This window comes from Cucurbita moschata, unplaced genomic scaffold, assembly GCF_002738365.1.
Source record: "Cucurbita moschata cultivar Rifu unplaced genomic scaffold, Cmos_1.0 Cmo_Scf00012, whole genome shotgun sequence".
Classification (NCBI taxonomy): domain Eukaryota; kingdom Viridiplantae; phylum Streptophyta; class Magnoliopsida; order Cucurbitales; family Cucurbitaceae; genus Cucurbita; species Cucurbita moschata.
Genome location: NW_019268528.1, coordinates 3,800,593 through 3,827,518, shown reverse-complemented (window position 1 = coordinate 3,827,518; position 26,926 = coordinate 3,800,593). Strand labels below are relative to the sequence as shown.

The 26,926-nt window shown below is 36.4% G+C and overlaps 1 protein-coding gene, 1 long non-coding RNA gene and 2 other non-coding genes across 4 annotated transcripts; all 4 read right to left on the bottom strand.

The window, feature by feature from the left end:
- Window positions 1-2,219: 2,219 nt before the first annotated feature.
- On the bottom strand, window positions 2,220-2,291 carry TRNAD-GUC. The gene has a single exon. It is a non-coding gene; the product is annotated as a tRNA-Asp (tRNA).
- A 4,442-nt stretch (window positions 2,292-6,733) lies between these two features.
- Window positions 6,734-8,291, bottom strand: LOC111450777. The gene is made up of 3 exons (XR_002711878.1): window positions 7,730-8,291; window positions 7,587-7,644; window positions 6,734-6,835 (listed from the first exon to the last, which is right to left on the bottom strand). It is a non-coding gene; the product is annotated as an uncharacterized LOC111450777 (long non-coding RNA).
- Window positions 8,292-10,201: 1,910 nt separating this feature from the next.
- Window positions 10,202-10,273, bottom strand: TRNAD-GUC. The gene has a single exon. It is a non-coding gene; the product is annotated as a tRNA-Asp (tRNA).
- A 3,440-nt stretch (window positions 10,274-13,713) lies between these two features.
- Window positions 13,714-18,944, bottom strand: LOC111450776. Its single transcript, XM_023091065.1, has 9 exons — window positions 18,502-18,944; window positions 18,001-18,159; window positions 17,348-17,434; window positions 17,098-17,190; window positions 16,345-16,437; window positions 16,116-16,259; window positions 14,791-14,898; window positions 14,288-14,339; window positions 13,714-14,201 (listed from the first exon to the last, which is right to left on the bottom strand). The coding sequence occupies exons 1-9, from the start codon at window positions 18,847-18,849 to the stop codon at window positions 14,173-14,175; spliced, it is 1,113 nt and encodes a 370-aa protein (XP_022946833.1). The 5' UTR covers window positions 18,850-18,944; the 3' UTR covers window positions 13,714-14,172.
- Between the last annotated feature and the right edge of the window lie 7,982 nt (window positions 18,945-26,926).

Below are 26,926 nucleotides of genomic sequence, written 5' to 3'. Positions count from 1 at the left end.
GATTCTTCAGGTAGATAGTTAAAGTCTCATGTAGTTGGCGAGGAACTTGGTCTATCATTCAAAGACAAAATACAGAAGGCGGTACCATTTCACTCGTTGGTTAGTGGAAGATGATGATTTATTTGGAGAAGATAGAGGGTGCAAGGAATCTAGCAAACATTTTATGTTGATGTTGGAACATTGAGGTTGTGCAAAACCTCAAGTGGTATGGTACAGAGAATGAAATTCTTGGTTGACTAATCAGTCTCCAAGAGGGAGATTGTTGGGTTGACTAGATCAGTCTCCAAGTGGGAGATTGTTGGGATATGGAGCATGATGCGGTAAAGATGTATTTGGAAGATATTTAGTAAAGATCTGATATAAATATATTTGGAAGATATTTCGTAAAGAGCTGATATATATATATTTGAGAGATATTTCGTAAAGATCTGATATAGATATATATAGTAGATATTTGGTAAACATTTGAGAGAGAGATATATTTGTTAGATTATATGTAGTAGGTTTAATATTTGGAAGCTATATTTAGTAAATTGAAACGATATATATAACGAGTGTTCTCATAATCTACTTTCTATATTCTCTGTATTCTCTCTTATGGTACCATATCTGTAGTATCAATACAAAACCTTTAGCCAATATTCTGCTTGAATTTTCTCTCCTGTTCTTTGTGTTCGATCATTGAGTGTGTGCGTTGTTGAGCGATCCTAACAACTGGTACCAGAGCTAACAATAAACACTTCATCTACACTAGAAGAATTGAATCGTCTTTGAAATACAAAGAATCAAAAGAGCTTTCAATAGCCGGAGTTAAAAACAAATTTCAAAACTAGACTATTCCAAAGGTAGATCTAAAGATTAACGATTGTCACATGTCACAGTACCTTCAAATTCATTTAGAATCTGTGCATTAGAATGTCTGAAAAAGAAAATATCTCAATCAATAGTGCTAAAACACTATTCTTCAATATTGTGAAGAATTCAATTATCTTCAGATTAGACGTTCGATTGCTATTAGACCAATATTCATTCTTGGTTTGGATATTCTTGTCCTTATCTCACTCCGAGGTAAAAGACATCAAGATTTTTCAAGCTTCCTTCTGAGAATTGTTAAATAAGATAGAAGTTACGTCTATTTCAATTGTTACCCTAATTTTAGTTTATTATTAAATGATCCTAATATCCTACCATCCTTAATGGTTGATACAAAGTCTTAGTTTTAAGGCCAAGGAGGTTACTATCGACATTTATGACTTTAGCACATGTCCTTCCAATACCTTTATTTACATTAGTAAAAGGGTGAAACATAAAAGATATTGATGTCGGTTCGAATCAATTTAATGCTGTAGACTTGGTTTTGTAAAAACCAAAGACGTCACATATTGTGATCATGAGTTTATATTTTATTTAATTTGCATTCGTTCGAGTGGATATTGATTTGAAAATTGGGGAAATGTAAGGAGTCTAATATTCTCTGGTAGATTCGGTTTGAATACTTTATTTTGAAATATGTGAATAGATAATGAAATTTCAATTATGAATGAATGTTATTTGGTATTTAATGTGTTACCAAAAATTATTTTATGTGCGTGAATTTAGTCAAGATTAAATTATATTTAAAAATATTATTGAGAAAAAAGTTCCTAATGGTTGAATGTGCCAACAAAAATTATAATAATTATGAATGGTAAATAAATTTGTTATAATATAAAGATCAAAGCTATGAAAATTATAATATAATGTTGAATAAAATGGTATTATAAGTTAAATATATCACAATATTTTATATATATAACTTTGATAAATTGCTAGCTATAAAATATTATCATATGATCGTATACCTACAAGTATAACATTCATTTAATAAAATTAATGAATATAAATCAATGACTTTATTTTAATTGATGAATATAAAATGTTTTTCTTTTCACTTTTATTAATTTTTATAAGTATTATTAGTCAACTTTTGGATAGAAAAAATTACAATGAATCATGCCTATGTTGTTTATTTTAACTTTATTATTATATAATTATTAATTACAAGGAAATTGGCTTGTTGGCCATCTGGCATTGCCACGTGTCTCAAGGGAGCTGCACATTTAATTTCTTTGTAATATTTTAGTTACCAGGGTGGAAATTGCAATTGGCAGAAAGATGGAAGCGGAAGTTAAGCTAAACGAATCGTTTTGATGTAGAATTAAAAAGAATCAAAAATAAAACGCCGTTGCCGGGGATCGAACCCGGGTCACCCGCGTGACAGGCGGGAATACTTACCACTATACTACAACGACGTTTGTCTATTTTTCTTAAAGTCTTTTATTTAGTAATTAGACGTCGAGTCCTTTTAAAAGTTTGAAGGAAGTAACCTTATTTATTTATTTTATTGGTTTTTTCCATTTCATTTATTTTATTTTCACTTATTAAAATGGAATACATTTGTCTAAATTATAAAATGATTTTAGACCAAAATAAGAGCTCTCGTTTGATTAGTTAAGCAAAATAAGAGCGAAAATACTACATTTGTTACTTCAAAATTTTCTATTAACTATTTTTTTCATTTCAAAAAACCCTTTATTTTGTCGTTTCATAAAACCCTTTCACAAGTTTACAGTAACACCAAAAAGTTCATTTTAATTGAAAGAAAAATTTGATATTTTCAATATATTAGAAAAATTTGTGTTGAGTTGAATCATTATCCAATGTCCTTTACAAATTTCTCTAGGAGTTAATCGTGAAATAAGTGTTCTTGTCAAACAAAATGAGTAGAGACAACTCATGGAATTAAACAATCTCCTTCAACACATATCCACTATAAATGAGCCAAATTATTGTGTAACATTTCGAAACTATAAGTAATTCCATGATGAATTCCATCGACAAATCCTTGTATTTTCATTGAAGAACACTCAGAGATCGCAAAATGTTTGAGGTCTCTGTCTCGACACTTGACTTTCTTATTTTCTACCTACTGCATCACACGAGATAGGTAGGAAACTTTTCCTTGAGACTTAATCAATCTCTGTCTCAACGTAAGCTAAATTGTTAACTATGCTAGTTGTATCACTACCTCACTAACCATAATAACAACTTCGACTCTTTAAAGTCAGCCTTTATATTAACTTAGTCTATGTGCCACCTTTCTACATAAGACATCAATAACTACGTGGGCCTTACTAAGATTAGACATTATCTCCTCATTATAATCACCAACTTTTATTGCCTCATGTTCTGAGCAAGTATTTTTCAAACATTTGTGGGCTATGTAAATCTGAATCGTCACACCATACAAATTCTCAATGAGCAAATATTTTTCACAGTTTCATCTAGTAAGATTAATCTCATTCAATTTTTGAGAGTTCAAGATGCAAATTTCTAGAAAATCATAAAGATGTTTGAGCTTTGGACCAGGAGAATTTTGAAAAATTCCTTCATGGATAAATTTTGATTAATTTGGAGAAATTCGTTCATGGGTAAATTTTGATAAATTTTGATTAATTTATTGGTTAAATCCTATTTATTTAGCTTTGTGATGATAAAAGAAATTATTTTCTTGAAGATATGAAAAGTGAACGAGATCTAGAACACTCTACTCAATAAATGAGCATTTTTACGCGGTTTTTGATAAATAAAAAATTTGTGAGCTTTAGATTTGCCAAGACCTAGTAATTCACCTTACGGTAATGAGAGCCCACAAAACAAGTCTTTAATGGCTCCTTGCAACATTCTATACAAGTATGTAGAAGAAATCGAGGAGAGAAAACTAACATACGAGACTGGGGAAGGCATATTAAAGACGTAGGAAGCCATAATTTCATCGTCTTCCCTTACATCCTAAGGTTGAAGACAACGACATGGCTGGTTCAATTGGACCAACCACGTGAACTAAACTGGACCACCTTGAATTTTTCATGATTTCGAGCTCATTCAAAATGGGCTCTCACCCAACGCATTTTGGTTCCTTAAATTAATGTTCTATAGGACTTATAAAAGAAAATTGGGAGAATTTTGGACCTCTAGGGTGCAAAAATCAAGATCCCAAACATCTTCGCAAGCAAGTAACTACTTTGATCTTTTCTTAAATTTTCCCTGTAGGAACAACTTAGAAATGAACTAGAACTTTGAGATAACAAAGATTTACGAAAATGGAAGAGTTAGGTCATGAACTAAGAGTTAAGGATATAAACCATACGTTTTGCTCAGAAATTGTGATCTTTGAAAATAACCCACTAAATGATTTGCTGCTTATGAAATTTTATTGGATAGTCTAATACCTTATTATAAAGAACTGATGAAAATTTTTATGGGCATAGGAGTATGCTTAGGGCATAAACTAAAGATATAGGTAAAATGATCAAAATATCCCTACAACGTCTAAATATCGATTTATGGCCTAAATGAACTCCAAATATCTTACAAATTTATGAGGCCTAATTATAATGAATAACATTTTATGGTTTCAAAGTCATTGGATTTTTTTTTAGGCATAAACAATTGTGTGGTGAAAAAGGATGAAAATGCCCCTAATGCTTATCCTACGAGAATTCTTACCCTAATGAACTTCATTTTGCTTGAAATTTAATATGCTCAACTTATGCACAAATGGCATGATATGCATGGATTAAAGCTTATGAACCTTAGGGTACGTCTTATGCCTAAGTTGTGCCTTAAGTGTTAGGATGGAACCTTAGAACTAATGAATTCATGAATCTATGATGTTGCTCTCAGGCCATAAATTAAGTCGAGTAGATTAAATTTCAGAGTATTGCATAACTCAAGTCGTAAACCTACCATAATTGTTAGACTGTTATTACTACTCTAGTCAGACTCGCCTTGTAACGATTCGGATTTTCCATTTTTTCTTATATCGTTAAGATTTTATTTTTATTTCCATATATGACATATATTATGTTCTAGCAATTATTCCCGCCTGAAAATATGCATGATTTTCGACAATGAAGTTATTACCTTAATAGAAATGTTATGAAACCCATGTATTCCTATATTCAACCCTTCTCTGTCCTTGAAAATGACTTTTTCTCTCCAAACTTGTTTATGTTTTCGAGGATGTTTGAAAGAACGGGAAAACTGAGAGTGCTAGAGGGGAAAATCGTGTGGGGTTGGTTCGCTGGATTTTCTTCAGTGAGTGGCCAAAGGGAGAATCGACTGAAGCTATTGGTGTTGAATACCGTTGCGTGTCTGTCAGAATAGGTGAGGGGTGTCGTTGCATCGTCGAAATCGGGGTTGTGACGTCGTCGTTGGCAGTGAATCAACGATTAGGTTTTCGCGAGGTTTTGGGTAAAGAAGACGAAGGAAACGGGTCGGGTTTCACATTCGGCCTCTGAACCAGCCCACGGACGAACACGAGCCCTGTGCGTTTCGGCCCAATACGGACGCGCGCTGCAGCCTCAGTCTTGTCTCTGCACGCGTGCTCTCGGCTCGGCTTGACGTGTATGGCAGCTCGGCTCCGTCAAATTCCGCGGCTCGGCTTGGCGGCTTAGTTGGTCGGCTTGACAGCTCGGCTTATCGGCTCGGTATCACTATAATATATTGATTCAAAGGTTTTTGGCCCTTCCGAAACCGTTTCTGCCCTTAGTTTTTCCATCTGAGGTCAGTATGGTTCCTAACAGTCAAAGACAGATTGTGTTGAGAGTTTATTTTGATAAATAACATGAGATTTAGATAGGGTATGTTATGAAAGGTTCCCAAGTCTTTATGTGGTTATTATAGTACGTCTTTAACCGTTGGAATTAGCTTGTTGTGAGTGACTTCGGTCAAGGCCATCAAGGTAACTGACATTACTGTTGGAGTTAGCTTACTACGTGTTGTATGACGGTGTGTGCCCTGTGGCACCTGCATGCACCATATTTATGTGATATGACTATGTGATGTATAGATTGTGTTGACTGTCGATTGTTTTGTTATGTGATGTATGGAATATGTTGACTGTTGACTGTTTATGTTATACGAAGCTATGAATGATATGTTAGTAATATATGCCATAAAAATGTTGATCGATGTCATGTATACACGTAGTATTCTCGAGTCATGTCATGAAATGCTTATGGAACTGGAATGTATTTTCATGTTATGTAATATGCCATGTAATGTAGCTTATGTGATATGCCATGTAAAGTAAGAAATGCATATGTGATGTTGGCAGTTAGGTATGTTAATGGACCTCATGCATATATGTATGTCACTTGCATCGGGATTCATCCCCTTTATGTTATGAAAGAATGAAATACAATATTTATGTTCGCCATGATATCATGCGGGCCCTTTTCTGTTATGTGGTGTCCGGCGATGTGTAACACGTTGTGCCCGGCCAAGTCAGGCCCAAGGGGTATGTATACGAGCTCGCCTAATGGGTCTATGTATGCATACATGGGCCGTGTGTGAAGGAGTACCACACATCCAACCCTACCCGGAATAGAAAAGTGCCCAAGTCCATGTAAAGTTTATGAAAAGTTAGGTCCTGCTCATATGTTGCTTGTGTTTGCATTTCTAATGTAACGACCCTAATTTTCTTTAACCTAATTAGTGACGTCACCCATGCATACATAACTTATTAAGCGGAATCTCATCATAAATAACCTTGGAAACAAAACAAAGTCTTTCATAAACATTCATAAATCCAAAACAACCTATCTCCAACAATAAACTTTCAATAACGAATTTAACAATAAATCTAAATAAAGCAATACTCAATGGTATAACTTAAAACAGTCCTACTCCTAAAAAATATCCCCTCTCCAACTTCCATGGTGTTCTCAGCTCCACCGTCAATTGTACATTGACGCCTTGTCTTTATCTGAAAAATGTAAGTAGCACGTACCTGAAAAATACGCAGTAAGTCACCCCACTGTTGGGGTTAGGAATGCAAACACATGCAACATATGAGCGGGACCTAACTTTTCATAGCCTTGGGTGCTTTCCTGTTCTGGGTAGGGTTGGGTGTGTGGTACTCCTTCACACACGGCCCATGTACGTGTACATGGACCCACCAGGCGGGCTCGTAAACATACCCCCTAGGCCTAACTTGGTCGGGCACAACATGTTACACGTAGCCGAACACCACAAAACAGAAAAGGGTCCGCATGATATCATGGCGAACATAAATATCGTATTTCATTCTTTCGTAACATAAAGGGGAAGAATCCCGATGCACATGACATACATATATGCATGAGGTCCCTTAACATATCTAACATGGCATTACATAAGCAGTGCTAACATCGCATATACGTTTCTTACATTACATGGCGTCTCACATGACCCACATTACATGGCATACTACATAACATGAAAGTACATTCCAGTTGCATAAACACCTCATGACATGACTCGATAATTCTACATGTATCTATGGTATCGATCAACATATTCATGACATATAATACTAACATCTCATTCATAACTTCACATAACTTAAACAGTCAACAGTCAACATAATTCATACATCACATAATATACCCAATCTATACATCACATAATCATATCACATAAATATGGTGCATGCAGAGGCCACAGGGCACGCACCATCATACAACACGCGGTAAGCTAACTCCAAAAGTAAGGTCACTTACCTCGATGGTCTTGGTTGAAGTCACTCACAACGAGCTAATCCCAGCAGTTAAATACATCCTATAATAACCACATAAAAACTTAGGAACCTTTCATAACATACCTTAGCTAAACCTCATGCTATTTATCAAAATAAACCCCCGACCTAAGCTGTCTTTAACGTTTAGGGACCATACTGATCTCGGATGCTAAAACCGAGGGCAGAAATGACTTTAGAAGGGTCGAAAACCTTGGAATCGATATATTACAGTGATACCGAGTCACCAAGCCGAGCTGCCGAGCCGACCAACTAAGCCGCCAAGCTGAGCCGCGGGTTTTGACGGAGCCGAGCCGAGATCATGCGTGCGGAGTCGAGACAAAGGCTGCAGCGCGCGTCCGTGTTGGGCCGAAATGCACAGGGCCCACGTCCGTTCCGTGGGCTGGTCTAGAGGTCGAACGTGAACCCGACCCGTTTTCCTTCGTCTTCCTTACCCGAAATTTGCGAAAACCCTAATCGTCGCTGCGCCGCCAACGACGATGTCACAACCCGAATTCCGAGGATGCGACGACACCCCTCACCTATTCCGACTAACGCGCAACGGTATACTACACCGACAACTTCAGTCGATTCTCCCTCCAACCACTCACCGAAGAAAACCCAGCGAAACTCCCCACACGTTTTTCTTGGCTAACCCTCTTGATTTTTCCGTACTCTCAGACAACCTCGAAAACCCAAAAAAGTTTGGAGAGCAAAAGTCATCTCGAAGGAAGGAAGAGAGTTGAATATAAGAATATAAAACTAATTTCAAGACATTTACCAATAAGTCATCTAGGGTTTTAGGATAAGGAGATTTAGGGAAATAGGAATGTTTCAATAAAAGTGTCGCACGAAATCCCTCGATTTTTGGGAGATTACATTTAATTATTTATTCTATTTTTATTTGATTTTATTTTATTTCAGAACCCGAATCGTTTCCATTTCCATTAAAGTAATAACTTCTTTGTTTAAAATTGCACGGCGAGAATAAATACACAACATAATATCATGTCATTTATAGAAATAAAATAAAATCTTAACCAAATAAGGCAAATATGGAAAATGTGAATCGTTACATCTAACCCAATAGTGGAGTGACTTATTGAGTATTTCAAAAAATACTCAAGTCACGTGCTACCGACATTTTTCAAGTAAAGGCAATGCGCCAATGTACGGTTGATGGTAGAGGTGAAGACACCATGGAAGTTGGAGAGGGGATATTTTCAGGGGTTTACATTTATTTGACTGTTTTAAGTTAAAGCATTAAATATTATTTTTTTCAGATTTATTTTGAATTTAGTTACTGAAGGTTTCATTTTCGGAGTTAAGTTTTTTTATTCAGATTTATTTTGAATTCAGTCACTGAAGGTTTCATTTTCAGAGTTAGGTTTGTTTTTGGATTTATGAATCTTTATGAAAGACTTTGTTGGGTTTTTCAAGGTTATTTATGATGAGCTTCCGCATAATGAATTATGTATGCATGGGTGACGTCACTAATTATGTTACACGCCTCATGCTCAAAATCATCCTAGACCTCCCAACATGTAGATGCCCTGCCCGTTTGATGTCCTGTTGTGCAGGATATCAAGATGGCTAGGTTCATGATATCCACAACCATGTGACCTAGTAGGTCTTGTAAGGGGTGAAATAGCATCAAGAGCAGTGTTATGCGTTGCGGGTGGAGTGGAAGTAGACAACCTAAGATCCATTTTCCTCAAATTCATCCAATGACGAGAGATCAAAACAAGTGCATAAGCTAGGGTTAAGCACTAGATTGACCAAGATCCTTAGAATAGAAACCATGTTAGAATATAATACCTTAGTATCCACCATGGACACGATTAAGAGCCTACAAGTAGGTTACTTACTGAATTTTATACTCGCCCTAGTTCTTACATGTTTTGTAGGTTGTAACTAGAACCTGGTCGAGGACGAGAGTGGATATAGAGCAGGTGAAGATCTAAACGTAGAGTCTACAATAATGTGTCGTTTTGTTATCTGTCTTGAATTCTATTCCTTTATTGTATTTAAACTTGAACTTTATTTTGGATAATGCAAATATATAATATAGGTATGTTTTATGTTGCAAATAAATTATTATTGTATTTTTAAATCGTCCAATTTGCTTCAAGAAGAAGCTAATTACAAGGCCAACCTAAATAGGTATAGACTTATGGTCAGCAAATTATTCAATTTTTGTTAACCTTTTAATTTAATTTCCTATTTTAATTTTTCTATTAAATTATTAAATTTCTTAACATTTTAATTTTTATTCAGTAAACTTAATATACAAAAATCTGAAATCAATGTTACATTAAAAATTTGAAGAAAGAATAAATAGTAAAGTCAAAGTATTAGATAGAAAAGGTTACATAATTCATACCTTTGTTGTTTATTTAAATTGTATAATTATTTAATTAATGATAATTAATAATCTAAAGTAAATGTATCAATTTATTTTTAAGAGGAAAAATTACATTAGAAAAAACCACAGTAAGATCAAAAGTAAATAAATTAATAAAATTGTACGTGTCTCAAAGGAGTTGCACTTAATTTATTAAACGAACCGTTTTGAGCAATTAAATGTAAATAAAAGGAGAACGCCGTTGCCGGGGATCGAACCCGGGTCACCCGCGTGACAGGCGGGAATACTTACTACTATACTACAACGACCCATTTGTTAATCGTTTTTAATTTATTTTATTTCTCTAATTATTCTTTTATATCTTAATCTGACTCTTTAATTTATTTTATTTGAACTTAATTAAATTTTTTTAAAGAGATTTGTCTAAATTATGAAATGATTTTATATACTATATTTTTCACTATATTATCGACCCGTTTTTATTTATTTGATTAAAATATTCCATATGATTTCTCTTCTAAAATCCTGGTGTTAAAAGATTTACTGGTATTAAAAGTCATTGCAAGAAAACACGAATGTGGAAACCTAATGAAGATTCGTGGAAACCCAAGACTTTTATAGGCTCGAGTTCTTGAGGAGAAATATTCACCGAGTGTCTCTCTACAACTCTATTAATGTGGACTTCCAATCTATGAAGGATTCATAAGGAGTTCATACACACGATAAGCTTGCACAGAATTTTAATGTTCACAACTAAAATTCTTCCACAATATAACACAATAATGAGTTAAATTATTCTTGGAATGTTTGTTAGATGATTTTTATTTTTATTTTTATGTTTTTTAACTCTGTAAAAAGAATCGAAGGATAAATAAGCTAAAACTCGAGTTCCAACCACGACTTTGATGGTACAGTGATTCTTAATTTACGAGGTTAGATTCTATAATCTTAGGGTTGATAAGAAAAAAAAAGTTTGAAGAGGGAATCAAGCAATAAAAATTCCTTTATTATTCTGCTCGATTCAATTTACAGGTAGAAAATGTTGACCATTTGATCGCGATCAGCTTTAACCATTGTCAATGAGTAGCGTCTATGACTTGTTTTATCTCATTTAGATTATTTTATCCTATGAAAGTCTAATTTCTATTTTTTTTTTTTAATGTTATTAGTTGACCATACTAAGTATGAATTTAGAACTAATTCTTGGTGCTCTACAATTAGGGTTAGCTAGAGAGGTTGATTCGATAAGACTTCAAACGTGATAATGTCAGAGATAGTTAAGTTGCCCTATAATAAAACCTAGTTGAGTACCACATTATGAAAAGGAACCAAGCTTAGCTTACTTAAACTAAGTGAAAATTTCTCTATCGTTTCAGTATACTATGAGATCTATTTCTCACCTAGATTGGTAAGATGCCTAACTTCAATTGATGGGATGGCAAGCATGATTTGCTACCTAGACATACGATCGAGATGATTTGTGATATGTATTGTTTATGAAAATGGACATGTCTCCTCTTAAGACTCATGCTCTGTAAACCTATCTTCAGAATGATGTGAGACTAGTGGGTACGTACGATCTCAATATACATCAAAGTAGCTCAAGTACATAAATAAGAACCTACAAGAATTTCAAGTCTTACAAGCATGAACCGTGAATAATATCAAGTCTAGAACTATGGTACTTAGTTAGGGCATAAAAATGATTAAGAGCCTACAAATAGGCTTGCTTGTCTTTTTTCAGAATAGCAGCTGGGCATCTAATTGAGGACATGAGAAATGTCATGACCTAAGTTTTAAGGCTTCAAAACTCCAATCGTGACTAAAAAGACGAAGATAAAAGCAAATAAAAGAAAAAGGTGAAATAAAATAAAAGATGAAAATTAAGTAAAATTTAAATAGAAATAAAGTCAACACCACCCAAATTAAATATAAAATAAAATCTAATTATAAGACGATGTTATTCAAGATATTAAAAATGAGGAAACGGATTTGAGATACAATCATAAAACAAAATACAAAAGACTGTAAAATGTAAAAGCAGACTGACGTCTCGGAACGACTCCCTCTATGACCACACAACTCTTGAATGTTCTTCCACCTCGACCAGCAGCCTGTAAACACCTAAAAAAAAAAAAGAGAGAAATGAGTGAGTATATAAATATGTTCGGTAAGCAAACTACTTGTAGGCTTTCATCGCATCTAGGACCTAGTAGGTAACCATGCGCTTTACTCTAGGCTTTAGGTGTATTGCTCTTGTTGCGCATACTTTTGCGTAGCTAGCTTAGCCTATGCAAGAGTAGCGAGTATCTGATGTTGAGGCGGCTACCTTAATGAACACTCTCTAATAGGTAGGAACAACATAGTTAGTACTAGCATACTCGTCATCCATGGGAGGTAGTTGGCGAGCCCACAAACCATGTAGTCACCCAAGGTCAGGGGCTCTACCCCTAGTATGTGTCAGCTCCACTGACTACCTGCATGATCAACGTCCACCCACAGGATGAATCCACCACATAGGGTAATACAACCAAACTCTCTCTCAAGTCATACGTCCCTACTTGATCTCACATCTAACTCAACAGTACCTTGCAGAAGTAGAAAGAAAGGTGAGAGCATTGAAAATATTGTACTAGCCGCTATCGGCATACAAGCTACCTTTATTTTTCTCTAGGATTGTCGTGGTGGTCATCTAAGTCTCTAGGGGCGTCTAGACAGTTTAAATCTCATCTCTTATTTTTAGGATGTTTGAGGCTAGCTCCTCATAGCCGTTGTGTAAGAATATGAGATTCTTCAGGTTCTAGAGATGTATTTATTCCAAACCTTGGTGCATTGCTTGCTTGAACAACGACGACTCTATCGCAGTACCTAGACTTATGCCAATATTCACTTTCCCTTATAAATTAAATTTGATATACTTTAATCAATTCCCAAAATCAATCAAAGCTAGTCTTCTTCAAGGTAGCTTAAAACAAAGGAAAAACTAAAGCACATTGACCTTAAAGCTGAACCAAATAGGAGTGGCTGAATTGAATCAGTGAATTTGTCCAAACAATAATGGAATCGACTAAATTCAAGAGGTCAAAACTCGAACAAAATTGAAAGAGAAGCACAACTACAGATGTCAATTTGTAAATATTGTGGTTGGAGGCGAAAAAGTGAAATGACAAATCAATGGATAACGTTGATGCATATAAACCAAGGTGAACCTTCTCGGTTGGCATGGTGAATCCTGAATATGCATGCCCCAAAGAAAATCTGCAAGTGCTTTGTAGGTGCGGTTAGGGGGTTTTCAACCAATTCCTAATTGTAATCTTGTTCCGATGAGAGCAAAGGACCACATAGGTAGACTGTCTAGATTGATCACAACTTCTTTATTGTTGCTTTATGTTATAGGGCCTATTAAAGGGATGCCAACTAAACCCTCTTAGAGAATCTCATAGTAGTGTCTATAGCGGATGAGAACTATGAGTTGGATACAAGCACTAAGATGACGCCTCTAGGGCCTATTAGCCACAACTCTATGATAATAATGACAATGATATTTATGAATAAGACATCTAACGAAGGAACCAACCAATAGCAACATAAGACTTAACGACAAATTAAGAACTACAAACAAGACTTAACGACAAATTAAGAACTACAAACAAGCCAATCAATTTGAGATTGTCACAAGTCTTATTTTATCTAACCAATCCTGAAATTAGAAAAGAAGAAGACTATAAACGCCAGTAGCCAACTGAAGGAATAGAAGATCTAATCGAGACTTAAACAAGAGAAAAAGCTACAAAGTTTGACAATCCTCGATGGCTGAAGCAGAAAAAAAAAAACGTCTTTCTCAAAGATCTTCATTGAACAATCCAAAATTTGTGTTCTTTAATTCTCGATTATAGTCTGCATCATTGCCTAATCAACTGGTAACACGAATAAGAAAATAAATGCAACATTCCAGTTATAAATTGAACTAGGACTCTTATCTCATATATGCAGGACAAACGCACTTGTGCACTGTCCAGTCCATTGCCACTAGAACTTCAGTTCGCTAAGTCAGGGCCATGAAGCATAAGCGAGCAACCGAAACAATGCCCAAAGATCGTGTCAACCTTGGGAAAAGAATAGTAGCATACAAAGCATTGGACTATAAATGCATTCCTCAGAAAATAATTCTATGCTGTAAGATGTATCCTGCCGTGCATTCTAACTATTATTCTTCAAATTCTTGGGCTTCGCCGTCTGCAATAGGAAGGACCACCTTGGTTACTCTTAAACTTGAAGGAAAACTCAAAGTAGTTATTAGAATTATTTCAAATAAGCATTACCTGGTAGAGTGACAGCCAAGTTTGCTTGAGCATCGGCTTCAGAGTTTAGATTCTTTCCAGAATGAACGACAGAATGTCAGAATTTCAAAGAATGAACAAGTACAGATATCAACAAATAAGAAAATGGATTCAATGGTCGCTAGAATTGGTATCCATTAAGGACATTACCTTGATAAGGAATAAGTACCAGACTGTTTTATGAGTACGTATTTATTATTTTTTCGAGTATGCAAGTCTCGTTCGGTTGTCGGACAAATAATGTGGAGAAAGCAACGTGCAAACTCAAACTTGACTTACGTTCACTGTTCTATCGAAAAACTGAATTAAAATAAGGCTACAGTTTAAGCCTATGTTTGTAGGGTACTGACCCTTGAGGAAATATTTTTTTTCACCACCTTCAGATCTTAAATAGTAAAGAGCGTAGAGCATAAGAAACAATAATATGCAGAAACCAACTACACAACATCGTGAGATGCAAATAGAAAGGAATTAATGGTACTGACCCTTAGTACATGACTGATCTCGAAGGAGAGAAATTTATCCTTCAGCTTCATAACTTCATTACATAACTCAGCGATATTCTCATTTTTTACCTTCCATAATCCTTGAACCTGTTCAATGAAGTATGCTTGATTTAGAATACATAAGAAAAAGGGGAACAAACGAAGATGCCATGAATTTTATTTTTTACAAAAAAACAGATGGATCCAGTCAGAGAGGTAGGACTAAGAGATAAGGTTGCTTTTGATATACGGAGGTTGACAATAACAAAACAGTTGCAGCTTTAAATGTCCCTAATATTAAATATTTACATAAACACTGTATTTCAGCAAAACCATACTACTAGCGAGCGAAACTGGGGATGCGAACTTGAAAATGCAACTAACCAAAAGACGTGGCCAGATACATTTTAATTCTTTAATTGCTATGCATAGTAATTAGTAAATTTCTAACTCCATATAAGAACTGTGTTTGGTTCAAATTCTGGATCTTTCCTACAACTTTCTATTAATGAACCTCCACAATGCTGAGCCACAAAAACCAATGCTAGATATTCAAAAGAACTCATATGGAAGTGAGCTACATTGATGATGATATACTTTTCAACTTGAAGGTAAGGTCTGTTAACATCTCAATAGAGGAAAGGTTTTTCGTCAATGATGTTAACCAGAAAATTGTTCCACTGCATTAAAACTTCATCCCATGTGTTGATAAAAGGGGCAATCGATAGCAAGAAAAAGTTTCAGGAATCAGAATGCCTTAAACAAATGTTCTACAACTTGTTTTTCAATTTGTCAATTGGTGTGTTTTCTTCTAACGTTCCTGCCCCCTTGGGTTAGGGTGAAATTAGTGTCAAGGGAATCTTCACAGAGCAGGCATATCGACAAAAGGACGTTAGCCTCCTTCCCTTTGAAGAAAATAGAAGTACAACTCTCGATGAAATAGTATTTTCACAGAGACTGCAAACCATGGGCCAGGAAAACTATTGGGATGTTCCCGGAATCGGGTATGACAACATTAGTTTCATGCAGTTTGGACTAATTATTTCCCTTCAGTACAAATGTTTCTTACAGTGTAATAATAATTTACAAGGATTATCTTTAAATACAAAGTTTTCAGCTTTGAACTTCTTAGTCCTAAGACAACCAATAAAACCATGCCTCCGAATTTTTCCTAAATATAAAAGACAAAATGAGACCTACTTAACAAGCTTACAATGTGAGGCCACAACAAGAATTAAGTTGACAAATAAATTAAAAAAAATATAAACATAAACATAAATACAAAAACACAACAATACTTGTAAGGGAAAAATATTTTAACCAACCTGCATACAGACAAGTTTGGAGTCGCCTTGGACATGGATCCTAGTAAACCCTTTCTCAAGTGCATACTTCAACCCTAAAAGAATTGCTCGATATTCAGCAACATTATTGGTTGCTATACCTAGGCCTTCACGCAGTCTACATATCTATTCCAAGGGGGGGAGAGATAGTTTAGGTATATATAAATAAGAATACATAAGTAATGTGGGATCTAAACGGAAGAATGTATACCACACTCCCATCATGAGCTCGTAGAACAGCTCCTGCACCAGCTTGCCCAGGGTTTCCCTTTGAGGCACCATCGAATTCTAGAAAGCAAGATTCCTGTACATGAAATATTATAATGGCTATCAAAATCTGTCGAGTAAGTTGAAAAATAAACTAAGGGACTATTCCATTGTATTATGGAAATATCATTTTGGAATCTGGACAATGAAATGAAAGCATATCAGCGTCAAAACAAAACTAAAAAGAGACTCCACTAGTTTGCATCCTCGCTAGTTCATTATAAAATATGATTACCATCAGGAAACCACAACCATTTGCTGGTTTCATTTTGGCCCTTTTAAATTAAAAGTAATATTTCAGACCCTAATTATATCTTTGCATAAGAACTACCCTGTACCAACCTTATTATGATCATAACGAAATTGATGACTTGATATCACTTGACAGACGTGAAAATTCTGAAGGTTTAATGAGCTGGCACCTTTTGAAAGATGTTAACACAAGGATACAATCAAATACATAATTAGTTTAGAAACAGAAATTTACGTCCTAATTAATAGACTAAAATAAAAATTGATACAACTCAGAAGACAACAAACAAAATGCAGTAATTTATTTCTTTTTTTAATCAACCACTTAAGCAACACTAGGCAAAAAATACAGAATCACATGTACACAAATATTTAGCTACAGACAAGAGTATGCAGTTCATAGTATTGGTCCAATCACTATGACATCACCGAGACTTTGACTTACATGGTTAGAGGGTGCTTGGGACACAACGGAATCTTCCAACTTGACATGTTTCCTCAAGGGATCTTTTGAAGTAGGAGTTAAAACAGTTGACCCCTGCAAACATTTAAATCTGCATTAACCCCAAGTAAACAAGCATTGACAACAAAAACCATAAGTTGCATATCAAATTCAGTGTTGCAAGTTCCTTAGTAAAGAGCTTTATTGCTTCAATTAAAATTTTAGCTTAGAAGATGACATGAAATCAACTTACAATATTTTCTGATACAATGGTCTCTCTTGATCTCTTCTTTATGGCATCCTGGCCAGAAGCCTCACCTTTAAGAGTAGTAGCTTCATCCTGGAAAACAGAAACATTTTATAAATACAACAAACTTATGCTAGAGTGCATAAAGATAGTCCAGGAAGGAGATTGAATCCACATAAACACAAAATTGAAAACCTAACATCCTAATTTGCTATTGTAAAAAACCAATATGTATAAAATGCTTCATGTTGTTGTAGTTTACAGCCTTCATCGTCTGACTTTAAAGTGAAAACTGTGCTAGTTATACTATTCTTCCTATAAAACATGAAACCGTGTTCTCTACAAAATAAAAAGTTACAAGGCAAGGGAGGCATGGAGTACAAACTCAAAATTGTGACCTAGGGAGACTAAAACAATATGCTCCTTTCTCGCAAACATCTGTAGAGCATCCCATGATAGGGCCAAATTCACCCTCTTCAATAATGACCAAACATGGATGATCTAACATTTGGGAAATATTAATCTTTGTGATGCTTGAATAAGTCTAGTATAAGAGCAGAATTACTATATTTTTCCTACTTTTTTCTTATATAATTCATGACAGTAATGTTCTCTTAAACTTTTAACTCGATAATCATTCAACTAATGAAGCATCATACATGAAAAGTGCAAGGAACGAGCGAACTGAAAAGATCAGGTCTCATATCTGCAGCTTTAATAGTGTACAGAGCATTCTTAAGCCCGACGGAAGAAAGATATTCCCCTGTGTCTTTCGGCAATGAGTGTCCCTTATACACGCTAACAGGAAGATCGCATATCTGCCACAGAAAAGAAACGATAACACCCGAGCTTAATCCACTGAACGAAATGCACCAGTTACAACAAACCGGCAACCATAAGTAAAATTAACAAAGAACTATGCTTGTCAAGTAAGACAAAATCCTTAAGCAATAAAAAGTACGCTGAACTGATCGATCACTGAGCCAATACTTCAAAAACAATTAAATGTAACCAGTAGGAAAACCTAATCTAAGTTCGCAGAGAGAACATGAATTCAAAAAGTGTTAAATCACCACTCATAAGTTAACGACAACAAAAAAACACATTAACGACAACAATCTTGTCAAAAATCACCACTCGTAAGTTAAAGAAATGAATACCGAAGATCCAATTTGCGCCTGACAGTCAGTAAAACTTTTATAGACTCCAACAACGTCCCCCTTCCGAACGACAAAGAAGTCGCCCATGTCTGGTTCCATGGGAGGTTTAGAATCTAAGTTGGGAGAAGGAGAAGCGCCCTTGCGGAGTTTTCGAGAGGAGTAGCAACGTAGACAAAATCTGGAACACAAGGAGTCTAAAGGAGTAGGTTTAAGAGTGACGCTGTGAAAGCTCGAGGTCCAGTAGAGATTAAAGCGGCAGCCATGAATGGAGGTGGAAGCTGCAAAAGCAAGATTGGTGGTTCTGAAAATGGCGCGAGTGTAGGTAGAGAATTGGGAGAAGCAGTTCATCAGAGGGGAATTTTCCAGGAACTATGGGGATTTCAGGGTTTCCAAATCAAATCAATGTCATCCATCCACCCAAATAGGTTTGTCCATACTAAGTTTCTCGCTCCAGTCGCTCCACCTTTCTTTATATATATATATATATAACAATAATAATTTATTTATTTAAATTAATGTTTTTATCTATTTTTATTAATATTTTTAAAAACCTAATCAAATTTTGAAAACTAAAAAAAATTCATGAAGTTATTTTTGTTTTTTTGTTTTTAGTAAAATGGTGGAAGGATTACTCGGTTCTTTTTTTCGATAGGTGCAAGGGAAGGGATATAACTTAGCGGTAGAGTTTCCTCTTGACGTGACGGAAGCCACATGATGAACATGTTTTGATTTGAAAATGGGTTGTTGAATCCTTCGCTCCACTCCTCTACAAGGTCGTTACAAACTTCGAGGGACAAGTCAAGTCAATCTTGAAAATAGGATAGATCGTCGGCTAAGGTCAACCAAGTAAGTGGTCTTACATCGGCATGGTTAGAAATTGATGTTGTATGATGCCACGTGCCCTGTGGTTCTGCACGTGTCATATACTTGATAATGTGTGAAATGTTTATAATATATGTATGATGTGATGCGTTTGATGATATGTTTGAGATATAATACATGTTATGATATGATATGTGAATAATATGATATATGTTATGGTACGATGCATTTAACGATATGTTTGAGATACGATACGTGAATGATAGATATATATCTTATGATATGATATGTAAATGATATGATATATGTTATGGTACGATACGTTTGATAGTACAACACATATTATGCTATGATTTATGATATGATACGTGTACGGTATGACATGATATGTTGGGAGACATGATATGCTTATGATATGATACACGTGACATGATATGAATGACATGCAATAAGATCTTTTGACATGATACGATCATTATGTTTATCATAACGCTGCGACGATCAGACAAAAGAACCATCATTATGTTTATCCTAATACTGTGACAGTCGCTATTCCTAAATGAGTGTTTGTCATCAACAAGTACCAGAAAATGCTCGCCCGACAAGAAAGGGGCCTAGGAGGTAAGCGAACCGATTGGTGGGTCCATACTCGTACGTGTGAACCGTGTGTAGAACAATAAATACACATCCAATTTGTCTGTTTAGGATAGTCGCCTAAGAAATATAGATTGGTATATGTCTCACTCTCACCATTTATTATAAGAAAATACATCGTATCCATTTATTACCCTTACATTTATTGCTATTTCCGTATTCTTTGTAATTTATTTGATTTTATAAATGATTATAAATAAAGAACTTTCACATCATTTGGGTACGCTAGTTTTAACAAAATTTTCATGGTACAAGAGCCCCTTGGTTGGGCCCTCATATTCTCTTTTCCATAACTTCTGTTAAAGATATTTAGTACTAAATTAGAGTTTATCATATATATCATATTTGATATTTTATTATAGACTTTTTACCATTAGGTATCTTTCCATTTATTACTATTTCCATATTTTTGTAATTTATTTGATTATAAATAGAGAACTTTCCCACACCATTTAAGTGTGGTGAATTAAGCAAACATTCTCATGGTATCAGAGCCCTTTCGATTTAACAACTCCGATTCCTTCTGAATCCTCTACTATTCTTCTCCACCACCACTGCTGGCTTTGACACCGAGGAGCAGTCGCCATGGTTGCCACAAACGAAGCCGATTGATTACTCTTCGGCTCCACCTTTTTGACCTCCAAATCACCCTTTGTCATACTTTGTAGATAAAACCTCACCTTCTCCAACATAATAGGTTTCCCTTTAGCCAACATAGCCTCTCTCATTTTCTTCCCAATCAACACTTCATCCTTCACAGAAACCCTAACCTCAGAATCCTCACGAGCATTCCCATCGAAAGTATACAGAATCTCGAGAAACCTATCGACCTTCTGCAGAGATTTACCTTTGGAATCTGGGCGCGGCATTGGCCTCTTCGCCAACCAAGTCGCGGCCGCCCTTCTCGCCAAAATTGGCCCCTTCGCCCAATGTGGCAACTCTTCCGGCTTCAACATTGTTTTTGTCCCTTGCTCTAGGTTTTCCCCTTCTACTTCTTGGGTCAGACATATTCTTGCCAGAGCCAAGGCAGCATTGTCGCTGAGCGATGATCCCTCTTCATGGGTTAGACATATTCTCACTGAAGCCAAGGTAGCATCGCCGTTGAACGGCGATCCCTCTACAGTTTTCGATGGGCAAGAAAGTGTTTCTCTACGCTTCCTCCTAACCAGGTTGTTGACATCTTCACGAAAAGTGTTTCTTGACCTCTCTTTGAATTTTTCAGATCCAAGCTTCACGTTCATTTAAATCTGACGCTTAACTTGCGAGGGGTATTAAAGATATTTAGTACTAAATTATAGTTTACCATATATATCATATTTGATATTTTATTATAGGCAAATATCTAGATATTTGCCTTCTTACCAATAAGTATCTTTCCATTTATTACTATTTCCATACTCTTGTAATTTATTTGATTATAAATAGAGAAATTTCACACACCATTTAGGTGCAGTGGATTAAGCAAACATTCTCACTTCCTTTCAACACTATAATCCATATGATTGTTGAGTCAGTTTTATGTATTTCCTATAAAAAGGCATTGGAACCTATGAATAAAGACAGATGGTGCATTTGCCAAGTCTTTGAAACTTACCATTATCATTTGGTATCAGAGCCAAAGCAAAACAAAGTGATCCAAGAGAGAAAATGAGCAATGACAAAACACTTACCAAGATTCCACAGTTTGATGGTCAATGTGACCATTGGAGTGAACTGATAGAAAACCTCTTGTGTGCCAAGGGTTTGTGGAGTCTAGTGGAAGAGGGTTACACCGAACCGTTAGAGGGAATCGAAGAGACTGCAGCACAGAAAAGGAATCTTGAGGAGCTCAAGATGAAGGATCATCAAGTGAAGCACTACCTGTTCCAGGAAATTGATCGGGTTGTGTTAGAACAGATCTTGAATGACAAAACATCCAAGATCATTTGGGATTTGATGAAGAAAAAGTTTGGAGGCAACGAAAGGGTGAAGCGGTCTCTTCTCCAAACCTTAAGAAGAGATTTTGAGGTTCTTGAAATTAAGAATGAAGAAAACATCAATGATTATTTTTTAAGAGTAATGTCTGTCTCCAACAAGATGGGAAGCAACGAAGAAGACATGTTAGATTCGAAGATTGTTGAGAAAATACTTCGAACTCTGATTGACAAATTCAGATATGTGGTGGTGTCCATCGAGGAGTCAAAAGACACGGGAAAGATGATGATTGATGAATTGCAAAGCTCTCTATCTGTACATGATAAGAAATTTAAGAAGATCAATCATGAAGAAGGTGATTAAGCTCTCAATGTCAGAGGCAGTCTCAATGTTAGAGGCAGAGGCAGAGGATCATACAGAGGTCGAGGCAGGGGCAGAGGACGCTCATTCAACAAAGCAACAATCGAGTGTTACAACTGCCACCAACTTAGACATTTCCAATATGAATGTCCAAATGGGAACAATGGAGCACATTTTGCAGAGATTGAAGAAAAGGATGAAGTTCTTCTCATGACGAATGTGGAGCTTCAAAGCATTAAAAGAGGAGATGTGTGGTTCGTGGATTTTGAGTGTTCAAACCATATGTGTGGAGAAAGAGGTATGTTCTCAAGCTTGGACACTAGCTTCACACATAATGTCAAGCTTGGGAACAATCACAAACTGATGGTTGGTGGGAAAGAAGTAAAAATAATGCTTAAGGGAATAAGTTATGTGATCAACAATGTGTATTATTTTCTGGAATTGAAGAACAACCTACTTAGTGTTGGACAACTTCAAGAAAGGGGTTTAGACGTGCTATTCAAAGGAGAAGATCGAAACACATGCAACATCTTTCATCCCTCAAGAGAAAAAATAGCAGAATCTGTTATGAGTGCTAATAGGATGTTTATTCTACTGGGTGAATCAAATGATAAACAAAGGAGGAGAGATGCCTACAGGTTGATATCTCATACAAGGCAGAGCTGTGGCACCATCGATATGGGCATCTCAGCTACAAGGGACTTCACACATTATGCAGTAAAGATATGGTTGTGGGTTTACCTAAAATTGAAGATGTGAAAACCACCTGTGAGGCGTGTGTCAAAGGGAAACACCACCGTGTTCCATTTCCGAAGCAGAGCAAGTGGAGAGCCACTGAAAGATTGCAGCTTATCCACTCTAATCTCTGTGGTCCGATCAATCCACCATCAAACAGTCAAATAAGGTACTTTATAAGCTTTAATGATGATTTCTGAAGAAAAACATGGATATATTTTGTGCTAGAAAAATCAGAAGCATTTCATCAGTTCAAGACATTCAAAACATTTGTAGAGAAGCAAACTAGATTGTTCAAATGTCTAAGAACAGATAGAGGAGGAGAATACAACTCAATTGCATTCAAGGAATTCTGTAAAGTGCATGGAATCAAAAGACAGCTGACCACCGCCTTCGCGCCTCAGCAAAATGGCGTTGTTGAACGCAAAAACCGTACAATCATGAACATGGTGAAAACAGCGTTATTAGATAAGGAGGTGCCAAAAGCTTTCTGGCCAGATGCTGTGCAATGGGTGAATCACATTCTTAAAGATATGACTCTGGAAGAGGCATGGAGTGAAAGAAAGCCATCAGTCGAACACTTTAGGATTTTTGGATGTATCGAATATGTTCATATCCTTGATGTTAAAAGAAGCAAGCTCGATGACAAAAGCGTGAAGTGTGTTCTGTTAGGTTTCAACAGTGAATCCAAGGCCTTTAAAATGTTTGATCCAGTGGAGAAAAAGGTTCACATCAGCCGAGATGTGATATTTGAGGAAGATAAGAAGTGGAATTAGGAAGATGTTGGTTATTCTGGTGAAGAAAGCATTGAACTTGAGTGGGAAAATGATTATGAAAATGTTGAGAATGTAGAGGAAGCAGAAGAAGCAAAAGAATACATTGATGACGTTCCTTTACTAAATGATCCATCAACTAGAGAAACAATAGCAATAACAGGCAGGGTGAGAAAACCACCAATCTGGTCTGCAGATTATATCATAGAAGAAGGGTTATCAGATACAGAGGAAGAAGTAAACATAGCTAGAGTCGAGATTGAAACTCTAGCTTTCATGACCATATCAGATCCGACTAGTTTTCAAGAAGTCGCAGGACATCAGAAATGGAAACAAGCGATGGATGCTAAGATACAGTCCATCGAACGGAACCACACGTGGTCGTTGACTGCACTTCCCGTTGAAGCCAAGGCTATTGGGGTTAAGTGGATTTACAAGACCAAATTAAATGAACTTAGAGAGGCAGACAAGTTCAAAGATCGACTGGCTGGTTGTAAAAGGGTATGCTCAAGAGTACGGAGTAGATTACACAGAGGTATTTGCACCAATGGCTCGAATGGATACAATGAGAATGATCATTGCTGTAGCAGCACAAAAAGAATGGGGAATCTATCAGCTCGATGTCAAATCTGCTTTTCTACATGGTGAGATGAAGGAAGATGTAATTGTTGAACAACCACAAGGTTATGAAGTAGCAGGAAAGAAGGACATGATTTATAAGCTGCATAAGGCTCTTTACGGACTAAAACAAGCACCTAGAGCTTGGTTCAGTCGCATTGAGGCTTATATTTGTCAAGGAAGGTTTTGTTAGCAGATCTAGTGAACAAACATTATTCATCAAACAAAAGGGAGGTAAAATTCTAATTGTGAGAATTTATATTGATGATCTATTATTCACTTGTAATGATGAGGAGTTGTTGAATGAGTTTAAGCGCTCCATGATGGATGAATTCGACATGACTGATTTGGGGAAGATGAGATATTTTCTTGGCATTGAAGTAATGCAGAAGGCTGATGACATCTTTATATGTAAAAAAAAATATGCTGCTGAGTTGATCGAGAGGTTTGGGATGCAAAATTACAACTTCGTTTGCAATCCGATAGTCCTTCGCCAGCAAGTTGGCCGAGATAAAGTTGGTGTGACGGTCGATTCAACACAATATAAGCAAATGGTGGGCAACTTAATGTATCTCACAGCCACATGACTTGACTTGATGTTTGTGGTAAGTCTTATTAGTCGTTTTATGGCAAATTCTACTGAGTTGCACTATGCTACTACAAAAAGAATCATGAGGTACTTGAAGGGAACTCTGGAATTTGGGATATGGTATCAACGTGAAGGGAAGAGTGAACTCTTGGGCTACACTGACAGTAACTATGCGGGAGGTGTGGATGACAGTAGGAGCACTTCAGGCTATGTTTTCTTAATGAGTGGAGGAGCTGTGGCATGGTCCTCAGAGTATGTAGCAGCAATTGCATGTGTCTGTCAAACCATTTGGATGAAAAGGATATTGAAAGAAATCGGGCATGAACAAGATGAAGAGATGGTTCTGTTTTGTGACAACACGTCCACTATCAAGTTGTCAAAAAATGCAGTCATGCACGAAAAGTCAAAGCACATAAGGGTCCGATACCATTTTCTCAGAGAATTGACAAAGGAAGGTGTAGTTAAATTGGTCTATTGCAGCACTGAAGAGCAGCTGGCCGACATAATGACAAAGCCTTTGAAGATGACATCATTTCAAAGGATCAGAGAAGCGTTTGGGATGAGGATTGTTGAAGATTATTGGGAGTGAAACCCACATCGGTTAATTTAGTGAAAGATCATGAGTTTATGCTCAAAGTGGACAATATCATACCATTGTAGAGAGTCGTGATTCCTAACGGACGACTCTCTACGAGAATTAGAGCATCCAAATGAAAGTTCTTCTCGATTCTCAAGACGCATGGGAGGTGGTCGAATAAGGTTTTGAAGAACCGAATGATACCATGGGTTATACAGCAGCACAAAATAAGGCGTTAAAAGAATTGCGATCAAACAATAAGGCAACATTATACATGCTACTACGGGCTGTTGACGAATAAGGCGTTAAAAGAATTGCGATCAAACAATAAGGCAGCATTATACATGCTGTTCCGGGCTGTTGACGAGTCGGCCTTTGAGAAGATTGCCAGGGCAACTACTTCAAAAGAAGCGTGGGACACTTTAGAAAGGTATTCAAAGGAACCGACCGAGTCAAGCAATCAACCATATGTGCGGTCAAGAGTACCTATTCAAAGAGATGCAAAAGATTGAAGTGGTCATGTGTCATTTGGAGATGCGTCAAAGGTGGAGGTCAAAGGCCAAGGTACGATACATTTCTTGTAAAAAGATGGTGTAATGGGGTCAATCCAAGATGTTTATTACGTACCAGACCTTAAGACCAACATATTGAGTATGGGGCAACTCACAGAGCAAGGTTACTCGATATTCTTAAAGGACCGCCTACTACACCTGAAGGATAAGCAAGGGCGTTTGGTTGATCAAGTCGAGATAGGAAGAAATCGGATGTACAAACTGAACTTAAGAAGCATACGAGAAAAGTGTTTGCGAGTCGACGTAGAAGATAAGGCATCACTGTGGCATCTTCGCTTTGGTCACCTACATCATGGCGGCCTAAAGGAGTTAGCGAAAAAGAATATGGTACATGGGCTACCAAACATGGATTTTGAAGGAAAATTTTGTGAAGAATGCGTGCTCAGCAAGCATGCATAACCTCAATTCAAAAGAAGGCTGAATTTTGGGTTAAACAACCTCTCAAGTTGATCCATACAGATATATGTGGACCAATTACCCCCAAGTCCTTTAGCGGAAAGAGATATTTCATTTCCTTTATTGATGATTACTCATAGAAAACTTGGATTTACTTTTTGAAAGGAAAATTCGAGGCATTCAAGGTGTTCAAAAAGTTCAAAGTAATGGTGGAGAAGGAAACTGGTAGACACATCAAAGCTATACGATCCAATAAATGCGGCGAGTATACTTTGACGGCTTTCATGGAGTATTGCCAGGAGCAAGGCATAAGGCGATTTCTAACCGCACTGTACACCACTCAACAAAATGGTGTGGCAGAGAGAAAAAATAGGACTATTCTCGACATGGTTCGATCAATGCTCAAGAGCAAAAG

Bases quoted from the DNA above. Each gene is read 5' to 3' on its own strand.
- LOC111450776 (XM_023091065.1), bottom strand. From the start codon at position 18,849: ATGAACTGCTTCTCCCAATTCTCTACCTACACTCGCGCCATTTTCAGA. The intron at 16,260-16,344 runs GTATACATTCTT...CCCTTGGAATAG, and splicing joins GAGCTCATGATGGGAGTGTG to ATATGTAGACTGCGTGAAGG. The intron at 14,340-14,790 runs GTCAGTACCATT...CATTCTGGAAAG, and splicing joins AGATCAGTCATGTACTAAGG to AATCTAAACTCTGAAGCCGA.